A 15,243-nucleotide genomic window follows, 5' to 3' on the forward strand; every position below is an offset into this window, starting at 1 on the left:
AAATCTTGACAATGATTCCTCATTTTGCCGTCTTATTAGTAAAAGAACTAGCACAAGGAGAAAAGGTGTACATTAAGCCAACAAGTGAAAAATGATGGGAGTAAAATGAGCCAATCGAATAAGATAATGGATGGCAAGGAGTTGAGGTAATCATCGGCTAAGTCATTAGATATCGGGAACCTTAGCGACAATGACTACATCGACAAATACCCCATGCTTTTAATATACTCTATCAGGCACATTTATTGCCCCCGGGACTTTGCTCATCTTCTCGTAAGAAACTCCTCATCATAAGCATTAGTATGGGAACATATTCATTTCTTGTCAAAATTAAAGTGTAACATATTAAAAAACAGAGAAAAAATTGGGGAATGAAATGCTAGAAAATGTCCTACCTAGATTCTAAACATCTTTTTCTTTAAATTTTGTATTTCTATCTTAAAATAATGAATTAAGTTTGTATAAATATTTTAACTTCTCGACTAGACATGACTATGTATCTATATTTAATGCTATAGTTTTAAACATGCGAATCAACAAGTTAATAGAAAGCTAATATTTGAGCTTGAAGTATGTATTATATAATTACATAACTTCCATTTCTTTAATTATATCTAGCTTAATAAATCTATCTAAAACCTAGTCTAAATTGAATAAATAAATAAAAAATATGAGTTAATTCGGTTAAATTTAAGCAACTCGGTCAAAATACAACTAAACCTTTTCTAGTGTTTCTTGCCCTAATTTCATCATCTTTTACTTCTTTTCTTCTAACAAATGTTTACATTGCATCCATTAAGCTCTCAAGTTTGCTAACTTTGGAATTAAGGTCATAAATTAAAAAACAAAAAATTAATATAAAAAAAAGTGTTTATACTGATCATCAAAGTTATAAGTTCAATCAATATAGAAGATTCGGGTCAATTTGAAAACACTACTTATATCATGGTTTTTGTTAAAGATTTAGCATGAGAGACCTAGAAGGAAACCATAAAAAAATAATTTGAACAATTTGGAGAGATTTTAGAAGCTATAGTCATTATAAATAAAAACACTAGAAGATCAAAAGGATATGGCTTTATAAGTAATCATCACCATTTTTCTTCACTTTGTTACCTTGAACAAGTCTTAGATTTAGCTATGAAATTTATAAAAACATTTATCCAAACATATTTTTTGGTATATATTTTTTTAGGTAACTTTTAGAGAAACAGAAGCAGAAGCAATAAAAAACACTAGTGTGGATCCAACACTTATGATAGATGGAAAAAAGGCTAATCGTAATCTTTCTTCATTGGGTGTTCAAAGATCTAGACCTCCCACCCCACAACATAATGTCCACTTTTATTCTTTATTATTCATTAACTTAATTTCTCTATGACAGTTTTGAATTGATTTACATACTTTCAAAACAAGAGGTGCATGAGACATGTCCCCTTTTATCTTCATTGTTTCTGTTTTTCTCTTAGTAACTAAATACTTACCTTAACTATATTCATACTTTGTTTTGGATATTATTAGAAGAATATTGTGATCAAACCGAAAGGAGAGTAAAGTTAAGAAACTTTGTCGCACGTGTGCGGTATCGCGGTGATTGTCCACCCTCAACAAAAAAATTATATATGTAATAGACAGATGTATAGTATATTTTAGAAAATATGGAGCATCAGTAAAAATGGAATGAAAGTCGTTGCCTAGTATTTGGTAACTAGGAATCCTAAATAGTCTCAAAAATGGGGTACGAAGACTGGTTGCGTAAAGTAAAGATATTAGCACCCCAAATATGCCCTACCTAAGATAGGCTGCATTGTTTAGTCTGATAAAATCTATGGTCTGGTTGTGGTGTCTAAAATTTACCCGTCTTTCTATGGTTTAAGAAAAGTTCTCCTCTGTAAAGAGACCTTTATCTTATCGTTGAAAACCTAACTATTCTATGTTGTTAACAAAAAATATCTTTTTAACATCGAGAATACGTTTTACGTATAAATTTATAATATCTGATACTAAAACAAAACAAAATAAAATTGTTTTTGTTTTTGAAATTTTGATCAATGTTTTCTTGACTTTAATAAATTGGATATTAAAGCCAAAATGCATGCTAAAACATTTTTTTTTGTATGAAAAATACAATATGACTTTTTTAGCTTTGAGACACATAATCATGTGTATAAAAAAAATTGAATATTTTTTTATTTTTGAAAGTTTTAATGAAAACCAGGTATTTTAATACTGGGTTTGTATTTTTACAACGTAAAATATAAATCGATATTAAGCAAAAAATAGTAGAAAAATAAACAAAAATTAAGCATTTTTTAGAAAACATTTTTGAATTGGGCCAAACTCGGCCCAAACATTTTGGATTGGGCTGGGTCTGCCAGCTCATTTATAGTGGGTTCTTCATTGTTCCCATGCAACGTGAACAGTTGAGAAGAAAATGCAGCAGAAGAAGAAGAAGAAGAAGAAGAAGAAAGGAAAAGGAAAAAAGGCTTACCTGTAGTGGCTTACAATGCTTCTAGTAATTGTGACGATGGCAACGGTGCTAGTAGTGGTGGCTGGGGCACCGTGGCACGCTGCTTCTCCTTCTTTTTCCTTTATGCAGAGGCTTTCGCCTCTATTTTTTTTCTTTTCTTCTTCTACTCGACGAGCTGATGCTACTGGTGGCAATGGAGAGGAGGCACATTGGTGGCGCCGCTAAACTGGAGGTGGTCGTTCTCTCCTTCTGCCCCTCTTAGTTTTTTTCTTCTCTCTCTCTTTTGTTTTTCATTCTCTTCTCTACTTCTTCTCTTTTCCTCTTTCTATTTTTTTTCTTTCTCTCTTTATTTCCTCCCTTCTGTCTTATGCCCTCTCTTTTGTTATCTTTCACTATATTTATAGAAAAACAAAGGAAGAGACATAATTGGGGTGCCTACTGTGTTGCACCCCACAATTGCCCTAGAAGGCATGTCTCCTCCATTTCTCCAACATGTAGGAGGCCACGGGTCATTTTAACAAGTGGGTGTCCTTAGTCGGCGTCTTTGTAAGCCTTTTAGAGGAAGAAATGTGTCAAAGTTCCCTTCCCCTGTTTCTCTGCATGTCCAGGGGAAGAAGAAAGTTTGTAATGCCATTCAAAACGGCACCATTTCGAGTCTTTTTTTATGAACAGTGGATGAAATGATAACGCTTTAGACAAAATAGCACCATTTTCTTTTTTTATTTAAAAGGAAAAGGAAGCAAAATGTGTAAAGTTCACATTGGTCCTTAATTTTTGATTTGTTCAATCGAGTCTTCAATTATAATTTTGATTATAAAAATTAATTCAATTACATCCCTACCAAATTCAAATAGTCGCCCCGAAGTTAGTCACCTTTTCCAAATTGATCATTGGTATTAAATTAGTGTAATTTAACCCTTAATTGAGCAATAAATTTCTAATTTCTTCAATTGGACCCCTGTTCGATTTAATTGCAGCCTTTTTATTTATGTGCCTTTTTCATTGGTCCTTAGTTTAAGATTTCTTTAATTAAGTCCCTAATTGACCATCAAACTTCAATATTATGCAATTAGGCCCCTAATTTGACCAAACTAACTTTTAAAAATTATAATTTGACCTTCTAACAATTTCTTTCAATTAAAGCTCAAATTAACTCCAAAATCATTTTTTCTTGCAATCAAAACCTCTATAAATTTAATTAAACCTTCAATAAAATTTAATTGAGTTCATTATTGTCTGATTTTGGACTTTTCTTCCCAAAATTAAATTTTTCTTGCAATCAAAACCTTCATAAATTCAATTAAACCTTCAATAAAATTTAATTGAGTTCATAAATGTCTGATTTTGGACTTTTCTTCCCCAAATTAAATTTTCTTTGTCAACAAGACTCTCATTAGTCAATAATATACTTTCAAATTTCAATCTTTCTATTTTTAGACTTCCTCGACTAATTTGTTAGTTATTTTTTAGCCCTTTTCTCAATCATTGGACATTTATTCTTAATCTTTCCTTTTTTATTGATTATATCAATGTCTTCAAAATATCTATTGTTTACACCCTAATGTGAGATATGATCCTAATCAGGGTTTTTTTGAAAAGAAAATTATTCTGGCTTAAATAGGGATTGCAAAAGATATAATTTTAGATAGTGAAGGAATAATAAAAATGACCTTTTCTCATTTCAAGCAAGAGCCATTAAAACTGATAAATTTTGATCTTATTTAGCATAATGTTTTGGACTTGTAAAAGTCTTGATTCATAAGTACATAACCACTAAATCCACTGCGTGTCATTATACATATTGCTAAAACTTAGCTATATGATGTGTGATTCAATTTTATGGTGTGAGCTTCGGTCACCTCTTGCCATTTTAGTGAACATCAAGTTATTTATGGAATTAGAACGCTTTTAATCATTCATGATTGATTAGTCTTAATTTTACATGTTAAAGTTCAATCAAAATATTTTTGTCAAAATAAACTTTAAAAGAAATATCTTTTTATTTCAAGAGAATAATAAGACTAAAAACAAAGCATAATCAATTGAAAAGTGAGATGTGATCCCAAAACAAAATGATGGACAACAAAATTGATAACATAACACTTCTAAATAACCTCTTCAACAGTCATTCATGTCTTGTTGTTACTCACTAGTGATGGCCTATTGATGATATGATCGTTGATATGATTCTTTATAAAATCTACCTATTTCTTGCTCACTAACTTTTTTAGGCTTAATCTTTAAAGCTCTCACAATTCTTTACATCTTATCTGGATTATTTCGTTTAGAGGATTATGCCTTGGGGGGTAATGAACTAATTGTGCTTCTTTTTTTCTTGGTGGCCAAGGTGAGTTGGAATGGAAAGCATCCATGGATAGACCTTTCCCTAATCATAGTATGTCGATGTGTTCGGTCTTAAAATTAAAGAATATTATAGTAAAATAATATTCTCCTATCAGGATAACATCAACATTGCAAAAGGCCAACGGACTCACATGGGGTTCTTTCCTTGTGAAAACCCCTATGTTTAATGAATACCTCTTACTCCATTGTTTTCTGTCATGATTTCCCAAGATCTATACTTCCATGAGATTGCTCTCCCTATCGATGCAAGTCATGCAAGCTTTCCTTTGTATATGGTAAGTCTCATATTTTTGTTATCGTTATTCTCAAAGGCTGGTAGGGGAAGTGTGAACAAATAATGACACTCCCTTTTTACATCAAATGCAAAGATGTTTCTCTTTCAAGTGAGCCAACAAAGTATGTCATTCATGGATACTATTGTCATGTGATGAAGGGATTGTTCATGAGGCAACCTCACTTTATCCAATAACTTCCATTTCCAAGCTGCTGATTCAAACAACTTGACTTTAATGTAATGGTACATATAGAATTCTTTATATGAGTGAAACTTGGGCTTTGAGAATCTCACAATCTTGTATCGTAAAGGTTTTGACCTTTCAATCATTAGGCTAAATTCTATAGTATCATATCATGTTTTGGGATTTGAAATATTTTGATATTGTTAAATAGAAGGGTCACACACATAATAATATGATTCATTATGTGCACAATAAAGTAGAACCTCTTGATTTATTGATGACACAATCTCCATGTATTCGGAAAGAAAATCAAAGGATATTTATGTATGGGTCTTCAAAGCATCAGTTGAAATAAAATAAATATGATATTCTTTCCTGATTATGCTTTGGATAAGGAAACCAGAGACAATGTTGGTTTTTTAGCCGTGTAACTTTGTAAAAAGAGATTTGCAGGTTAACTTGTGTTATTTAGAAAGAAGCTTACATTTCCCCACAATCTTCATTGATGAGTGTGTCAGCATTTCATAGATAACATCTCGACATAGGTCACTTGCTAAATCCATTTGAAGCAGAGAATCTTATTACTACAAGTTGTGTCTTTGGATTGGAGGCTTGAGCAAATCTTTCTTGCCACTGTTAAATGTTGGTAGCTCTTAACTCTAGAGAAGAACAGAATTAGGGGACCTTTTATTCCAAACTAGAAGCATACAGGCTTCAACGTATGAGTATGTTTTATATGATGAACTCACCTTTCGAGGGGTAATATATGATCGTAACTCTTGCATGATGAAACAAAAATATTGATTATTACCCAAACTCTACAATGAAAATTTCCCGAGTGATGACCATTATGTTACTCACAAGTCTTGATTTCAAGATGCTTCTGAAAAGGTTTGTTTTGATGCAAAACAAAGCATAGAGAGCATACAATCTAAAGGCAAGTTCTAATTCTTTTATGCTTGACAAGGGTAGATTATCTATTTAGTCTATAAAAAAGTCTCTTGTTGTCCTAATGATCACCATTGTGAAGGCAATATGAGGGCTTGATTGATAATAGGATGGTGTATGAACCAATTATTACCAATTTAAACACTCACTAAAGAGTTGGGGTTTACACAAACTTAAATCTTGACTAAAAGTCATAAGGTAAGCTGCTAGTCCCCCATTTAACCTAAAGTTTTTCCTCTCATAAAAAGAATTATGCATGAAGCAATTCTATATAATATATGATCAAATATGTACAAAATTAAAACGTATGAGCAAATAATAAAACTGCATATTAAAAATAAACACTCAAACCATAACAGTAACATAAAAATTAGACAAAAACAAAGCATAGTCCACAGGGTCCCATTGGAGTTGCCATTCTGTCGTGATTTTTGTACAAATACATTTTTTAATATTGGAAATACATTTTACATATAAATTTACAATCCTTGATACCGAAACAAAACAAAATAAAATTGTTGTTGTTTTTGCAATTTTGATTAATGTTCTCTTGACTTTAATAAACTGATTATTAAAACCAAAATACATGATAGAACATTATTTTTTTGTGTATAAAAAACACATTATGAATTTTTTAGTTTTGAGATACTTGGCTTTATGCACAAAAATATTTTTTTTTAAATTTTTTTTGTATTTTTGGAATTTTTGACAAAAAATAGGTATTGTAATACTGGATTTTTATTTTTACAACGTAAAATACAAACCGATATTAAGCAAAAAAAGTAAAAAAAAATACATGAAAAAATTGTAATTTTTTTAAGCATTATTTAGATTTTTTTTTAAAATTGGGTCGAACCCAACCCAAACATTTTAGGTTGGGTCGAGTATGCCAGACCATTTACAGTGGGTTCTCCACTATTCACATGCAATGTGAACACTGGAAAAGAAAATACAGAAGAAAAAAAAGAAAGAAAAAGGAAAGGAGGTTTACCAGTAATGGCTCATGGTGCTTCTAGTGATTGTGGCAATGGCAACAAGGTTGTTAGTGGTGGCTGGGGCACAATGGTGTGCTACTTCTCCTTTTCCTTTTTCTTTCTTTGTGCGGAGGCAAGAACTTCTATTTTTTTCTTTTCTTCTTCTGCTTGATGAGTTGCTGCTAATGGTAGCGATGAAGAGGAGGTGCAATGGTGACGTTTCTAAGCTAGAGGCAGTCGTTCTCTCCCTCTGCTCCTTTTCCCTTGTATTTATAGCAAAATAGGGGAAGAGACATGGCTAGAGCGACCACTGTGCTGCCGCCCAACGACTGCCCGCGGAGACACATCTCCTCCATTTCTCCAACACATGGGAGGCCACGAGTCAGCTTAACAAGTGGGTGTCCTTTGTTAATGTCTTTTTGGCCAAATTTATGCAATTAAGCCTCTAATTTGGCCAAATTAACATTAAAAAATTATAATTTAACCACAAAACTTTAATTTCTTCAATTAAAGCCCAAATTAACTCCAAAATTAATTTTTCTTGTAATAAAAACCTCCATAAATTCAATTAAACCTTTAATAAAATTTAATTGAGTTTATAAATGTTTGATTTTGGACTTTTCTTTCCTAAATTGAATTTTCTTTGTCAACAGGACTTTCATCAATCAATAATGTACTATCAAATTTCAATCTTTGAATTTTTAGACTTTCTCAACCAATTTTTAGTCTTTTCTAAACGCATTGACATATTTTTTCACTGTTATTTTTTTTTTGTAATAATTTTTTTGTATTTTATTATTTTTTAAGAGAAAAAAATTGTGAATTGTGAAATAACCTAAAATGGGTTATAATAAACTCCACACAAATAACATATAAAAAATCATCCATCAATATTGTTAAGATCAATCACAATTTAATATGTTTTTGTGTGAAATAATAGTACAACTAATTTACTTAACCTAATGCTACATACACAATATTTATAACTTTATTATATATGTTGCTCGATCATTATTTAATACATGATTTTTGTACTAAGTACTCTCCAAATTACACATATCTCATGGTTAGTGTACACATTTATACCATGCCTTTTCACTTCAAAATGTTCTAAAATATAAAATAATTGCATTACAAGTAATCTCCTTTTCAATTGTAGGCCTAATATAATGTGTATAGAGGAACAAACAATCATTATCTTATCTATACAACAATTGTAAATGGCACCACTACTAGTGCAAATTCTACTTATTTCTATCCTTTTTTTTCCAGTATAGACAAGGATTTGATTATCAATATCCTCTTCAATATCTATATATATTTCTTCATCTTATGCTTTCCCACAATACTATACATCTCCCATTCCTTGAATGTTATCCCACCTTCACAAATAAGTTTGTAATGTTTTTTTGACACTATCAATTTATTTATTTTTAGCTTAATTGTATTAGATTATATCTCAATTAATGATTAGTCCAAATTATAATTATATAATTCAATGTTTGTAAGTGTGATTGTGACCACTTGCAATTCCATCTGTTCATATCTTGACATCTCATTACCTTACTCAAACCAACTCACTCCACTCCATTAGCAACATTTAAGCAACTTTATGATTTGCTTTGTCGTGATTTCATTCTCAACCTTTTCACACATATGAGTGCTTATTGGAAGCATGAAAATCATTGCACCTTTTGAATTTAGAGGAGGTTTTTTGAGGTTTAACTTTAATGACTCATTGGGATAGATTAAGACATAATTTGACAAATGAAAAACAACATAAAAGTTCCATTCTTAACCCTAAACCATTCTTTTCTTGTCTTGCATGAGACCAACTCAAGACCAGTTAGATCTTATAATATATGTTTTTATGAAGCTAGTTGCTTTCAAACTTTAAGCATACATCCTCTAATTCCTTTTTTTTTTAGAAAAAAGAAGAAATTCTTTGTTACATAACTAGGCCCTTTTCTCTCTTTTTTCTTCTTTTGTAAGTTCATTGCTTGCAAAGATCAACTATTCAATATGGCTAACTTTTTAGAATTTTTATCCAATTTTAACAAATAGAGTGCAAAAGAGGTCTCGTTCTAATCTAGTTATAATCAATGAGGTTAAGCCTTATTTATAAGTAAACATTTTACTTTCTAGTTTAGCTAGCTAGATCATATATATTTATATTAAGATAGTTGAGAGAGATATTTAAAGAGATATTTTGATTCAAATATTAATTTATCTAGTTAACAACCACACATGATGGATGGCTGTAACTATAATTTTTACTTTTCACCACTTCTTCAACTCCATCCACCATTCTCTACTCTCCTAACATAGTCTTTTTTTTCGTTGTTAATGGTGTATGCATGACCCATATAAATTTTTTTTTAATTTCAATATATATATATATATATTTATTTTTTTATAAATACATAATTTATTTTTGAGTCGAGTAAATAAATAAATTTGATATTCATACATATTTATTCTTTCATGGATGACTTATTTAATTCTAAACATAAAAGAAAAACATTCCATTGTTAATTCTAAATATAAAAGAAAAATATTCCATTGTTTGAAAATAATAATAATTTTGATATGTGATCTTACTTAATAAAAAAAATTCAAAATTTGTAGCAATTCCTATTAAATTATGAAGCTTTAAACACATCACGTGTCCAAATACTAGAATAAATGTTAATTAATTTAGCTGTTATTAAATTCAAGAGTTATTCAGTGATTTGCTAATTCAAAACTTGATCCAGATCATATTTCTAACAATTTGAGTGACAATTAACTTAATTAATTTAATGACTCAACTTGTGACTCGGCCAGTAAAGTAATAGCCTGATCAATAAAATAATATTATTGTAATTTTTTTATATAAATTAATCTTAAAAAAACATTATTTTATATTACTATAGATTAACCCAAATTAAATTATCATCAACGAATTTACAGTCCGTCCATCGACCCAGGAAGAAGAATCAACTTCCTTTCTTCGTACCCCCAGACAAGTAAGGTGGTGAACTGAATTTAATAACTTTATTAATAATAATGAAATCTAAAATATATTTTTCAGCTTGAAAAAAAGAAAAAAGGAAAAGCAAAGCGAATAAAAATTTGAGGTCCGGGGCAGACAGACAGGGCTCGCAGTGTCTCTCCGTACGTATAAGACGGCGTCTTCACTCTTTCGCTTCTCTCTCACTCACACTACACGCTCTTTTCCTCTCCTTTCTGTCTTCCAGGCGCGTCATCCTCAACCTCCGACGGATTCCGCGAACTCCGTCGTTATCAGGTACATCTCCTCGTATTTTCTTCCGATTATCGCTTCTGCCACTTATTTTACTTTGATCTCATTAATCAACATTGCCTGAAGAAAATGTCTTCAAGAGACAGAGAACTGGTGAGTGATATTTTTGGTTTTTTTTTTTTTTAAGAAAACAGTCTGAAATGATTTTTTATTTTTTTATTCGTTTGTGTTATGCGTCTAGGAAGAAAATAATGTGAACTTAAGCTATTTTTGTTTTTATTTTTTTGAACTCGTTTTATTTTGTTGTTATCCTGCGTACGATTTCTCTTTTGTTTTTTTTGATTTGTGGTTTAGTAAATGCAGTGATGTGTCTGTGTCTATGGCAGCGTTTAGGGTTTTTCTTTGGTGTGGAAATTAAGTAAATATGTGAATGATATTGATAAAGGAAGCAGACACATGGAATTAATGGCTGTGGTGACTTCTAATTTAGGGGTTAGGGGTTTCTGCTATTTGTTTAAGAAATGCAATTTTGATGTTATTATGTGTTTTTAGGGTTTTCTGCTATTTGTTTAAGAAATGCAATTTTGATGTTATTATGTGTTTGCTAATGTGGTGCAAGTGCTTTTTTAAATGAGATTTTGAACTGAAAAGGCATCAAATAAATGCCTTTTTTTTAGTGCTTTTTGAAGGCTCTGACGTTTTTGTAACAAAATCATCCCAAAAACATCAAATTAACACTTTTTGTTGAGAAACTGCTCTACGAAACCTGGCTGTAATTTAGCATTTTTCTTGTTAGTTGACAACTTTGACTAGTGGTAGTGTCATTGCTGGAGCCTTGAACTTTCAATTATTTATCAAGTTTGGGTTAATAGGAGGGAAAATGTGTTTTGCAGATTTTACCTATAAGTTGACAGCTTGTATTTTGTTTCCAAATGAAAATGATGTTAAGTAATCAAATAGTTGCTTGTTTTCATTTTTTGAGCCGAGGTCATTTTGTAGCATTCATTCACTCTCGCTTGGTCTAAAAAAATTTCCCATTACCTTCCCTTTCTGAGATTGTATTTTTAACGAATGACAAGTTTGATGGCGATTTGAGTTAGTGTTTCGTCTTTTGTTTTGTTCCCAATTATTGAAGTTGCATTTTGATTCGGAGAAATGAGTGGTGAGTGTTTCTCCTCCCATTGAGGAGGTTGATGACTTGCAGAATTGTTTCAGGTTTCATCATATAAGTAACTACCTTTGCAAGGCTGCTGGAAGGCAGTACAGTAATAGTAATAAAAGGTTATTGAAATTTTAACCTTCAGAGTAGGACAGCACGGTGCTTAAAAAATCTGTTTTGGTGACTTCCTTTTTCCATTTTTTCTCAGCACACATTTTTGGTGAAGATGGGTTCAAGGGGAGGTGGAAAGCCTTTTGGTTCCAGTGCAAATACGAGCTTATCATCCAAGGGAAAAAATGTAGCAGAAGCCTCTGGTCCTGCTGTTGAACAGTTGAGTCAGGGTGTGGCAGACCTTGGTCTGGATTCTGCACAAGATGATGGGGAATGGGAGGTTATTGCAAAGAAGTCCAAGAACAGAGCTGGAAGCAGTGCTGCAAAACCCTGGGGTTCTCAGAACACTAATAACAAAGCATGGGGAAATCCTGATGTGATACAGAAGCTAGGCATGAGGAATAATGGTGGATCAGGAAGGAATCCTGGCAATGCCTGGTCTCCACAGCCTGTTGATCCTAGGGGACCAACTGGCAGAGGAGCTGCAAGGCCCCAAACATTGAACAGGGGCATGCAGAGCAACTACGCAGCCCCACAACCAGTAATCCGTCCACCTCTGGAGCATGGATGGAGCTGGCAAGCTAGGGCTGGTGCTCCTCCCCTGAGGAGTTCAGAAGATCAGAAAAAAGAAGAGAATGATGAGGTCAAGAAGGAAAATGATGATTATGATGACAAAGATGATGAAGATGATGGTGACTCCTTAGATGATACTGATGATGAGCTTTTAAGCGAGGATTTTGACTCTGATACAAGTCAGCAAAGTCATGAGACTCGCAAGAAGAGCAGATGGTTCAAGAAATTCTTTGATAGCTTGGATAGTTTGTCCATTGAAGAGATAAATGAACCAGCAAGGCAGTGGCACTGTCCAGCATGTCAAGGTGGTCCTGGTGCTATTGACTGGTACAGAGGCCTGCAGCCCTTGATCACACATGCCAAAACAAAAGGAGCTAAAAGGGTAAAGCTACATAGGGAGCTTGCAGAACTTTTGGATGAGGAGTTGAGCAGGAGGGGAACTTCAGTTATTCCAGCTGGTGAAGTGTTTGGCAAATGGAAAGGTTTAAAGGATGATGAGAAAGATCATGAAATTGTTTGGCCTCCAATGGTTATTGTTATGAATACGAGGCTTGAGCAGGATGACAATGATAAGGTACCATCAAACGATTCTTTTCTCTGCTGTGATTGAATTTGTGGGACTCAACCTTTCTTTTAGACTTCGTTAAATTTTTGCTAATCCATAACAGATTTGCTTTTAATTCAGTAGCACTAACTAACACATCCGTGTATTGAATTGGATTTCAGTGGCTTGGAATGGGCAATCAAGAGCTTCTTGACTACTTCAGCGGATATGCTGCTGTGAAGGCTAGACACTCTTATGGTCCGCAGGGTCACCGTGGGATGAGTATTCTGATCTTTGAGAGCTCTGCACGGGGATATTTAGAAGCTGAGCGCTTGCATAAGCATTTTGCTGAGCAGGGAACTGATAGAAATGCTTGGGATCGTCGCCGGGTCTTATTCTATCAGGGTGGAAAGCGCCAGCTCTATGGTTACATGGCACTGAAGGAAGACTTGGACCTCTTCAATCAGCATTCTCAGGGTTCTTTCTCTCTCTCTCTCTCTCCCCCCTCCCCCCCCCACACACACAGACTGAAACACCCATGCTCCTGGACACGTATAGTCCCAGACATTCCACAAGGAATCTTTTATTGTAACAATTTCATTTCATACTTAATTTGGCTTTTCCTTGCAGTTATGTTTGATGTCTTTATATATTTTATGATTGGTTTGACATTCTATGTTGGCTGAGTAGGGAAGTCGAGGCTGAAATATGAATTGAGGTCATACCATGAGATGGTTGTCAACCAAATCAGGCAAATGGCTGAGGACAACCAGCAACTCATCTACCTGAAGAACAAGGTTGTTAAAGAACAAAGGCATTCAGAACAACTTGAAAAATATTGTGGAATAGTGGCTGAGAAGCTGCGGAAGACAATAGAAGAAAATCGCATTGTGAGGCAGAGAACCCAAATGCATCATGAACAGAATAAGGAAGAGGTACTGCTATTATTAAGTGGATGTAATTTTGTCTGTCCTATGAAATAGTTACACATGCAACTGATGTATGCTACTCGATGCTGTTGTGTGCATGTTATGTACTTTTAATAAAACCTGTGATTTGACTGTTCATGAAAGGGACATGTAGAATCCCGTAAAACTGACTGTTTACTCTTGTAAATGCTAGCCCTGTACATCTTGCTGATATGCTTGGTTTCCTGCTTTACTTCACTGAAATATCAATGGAGGGGAAAATAAATAAATAAAGATTTTTTTTTAAAAAGCATGAAATATTTCTAAATGTATTCTGCAGTTAGAAGCCAATTTTTTATAATTTTTTTTGACAGTTTACTGTTTCTCTGTGACTATGCTTGAGAAATTTATCTCACTTTGGCTGATATTCAATTCTCCAATGAACTCTATCATGTGGTTGTTGAATAAATGTTGGCCACTGAAGAATTCATCTGATTTGATGAACTCCGATTTTTGTGTAGTTGGATTTCCAAGAGCAATTTTTCAAGGAGCAACTCCAAACAATCCGTGATCAAAGAGAGGCAAAAGAAGAGGATTTTGAGAAACTGCAGCAGGATAAGCGACAGCAGGTGAAGGAGTTAAATGCAAATCCTTCCAATACCGAGGAATATAGAAGCAGGTATATGGTTGCTTAATTCTTTCCAGTATCTGTTTGAAATTAGTTATACCATATACAGGCTCTAGATCAACCTGATGATCACTGTTATGGTAACTTTGGTAGGAAATTGTTAATGTTCCATTTTTCTTTGCTTGTTGTTTCTGGATATAGAGTGGAAAAAGTTGAGGAATTTATAGAGCTTCAGGACAAAGAGATGGAGGAGTATGTGGCTGAGAGGGATAGCTTGATTGAAGAACATGGTGAGAAGATGACTGCAATGAAGCGGAGGCACTTGGAGGAAGAACTTGAAATGGAGAAAGAGTATGATGCTCGGCTAGCCAGTCTTATGAAGAAGTACACCCCAAACCAGGCAGAAGGCTCTGCCAACGTCTGAATTTCCAAGGTGAGAGGAGGGAGGGGACAGCCATAGAAAAGAACAGTGGCATGAACTCTTAACGACAAAGCACTGAGAAAACTTTTGAGGCATTTCCATATTTTCTTTTTTTGAATACACACAACTTGCAGAGAATAGACCCCTAGGGATAGAACCATGTCCAAGAAAAAAGCCACTTTTTTATCAGTTACTGTTTTGATGGAGCTCTGCGGCGGTGCTTGGCATGATGGATGGTTGCATATTTCGAACTTGTAATGCGGTCTAAAAGTTTCATGTGGTTGCCAGGCCTTTTCCTCTTCGTTGCATTATTTTTCTTTAGCTAGCGTCTGTTGATGGGTGTTTTTAATCATGGGAGCGGCTATTCAATCCATCCATGGCTTGTTGCGGGCCATTTTTCTTCATGTGGTTGACGAGGTGGGAGAGGCGAATTCAATCACG

The 15,243-nt window shown here is 33.5% G+C and overlaps 1 protein-coding gene across 2 annotated transcripts; it reads left to right on the top strand.

Moving 5' to 3' along the window:
- Window positions 1–10,327: 10,327 nt before the first annotated feature.
- SGS3 (XS domain-containing protein / XS zinc finger domain-containing protein-like protein) lies at window positions 10,328–15,110 on the top strand. 2 transcript variants are annotated; one of them, XM_011001413.1, is made up of 7 exons: window positions 10,328–10,503; window positions 11,674–11,739; window positions 11,826–12,875; window positions 13,028–13,322; window positions 13,536–13,780; window positions 14,275–14,432; window positions 14,583–15,110. In XM_011001413.1, exons 3-7 carry the CDS (start codon window positions 11,844–11,846, stop codon window positions 14,803–14,805), a joined length of 1,953 nt encoding a protein of 650 aa, XP_010999715.1. In that variant the 5' UTR covers window positions 10,328–10,503; window positions 11,674–11,739; window positions 11,826–11,843; the 3' UTR covers window positions 14,806–15,110. The 2 variants fall into 2 exon arrangements, with proteins under 2 accessions (XP_010999715.1, XP_010999714.1); XM_011001412.1 differs by lacking the exon at window positions 11,674–11,739.
- The last annotated feature ends 133 nt before the right edge of the window (window positions 15,111–15,243 follow it).

Source organism: Populus euphratica, unplaced genomic scaffold, assembly GCF_000495115.2.
Source record: "Populus euphratica unplaced genomic scaffold, PopEup_1.0 scaffold161.1, whole genome shotgun sequence".
Classification (NCBI taxonomy): Eukaryota; Viridiplantae; Streptophyta; class Magnoliopsida; order Malpighiales; family Salicaceae; genus Populus; species Populus euphratica.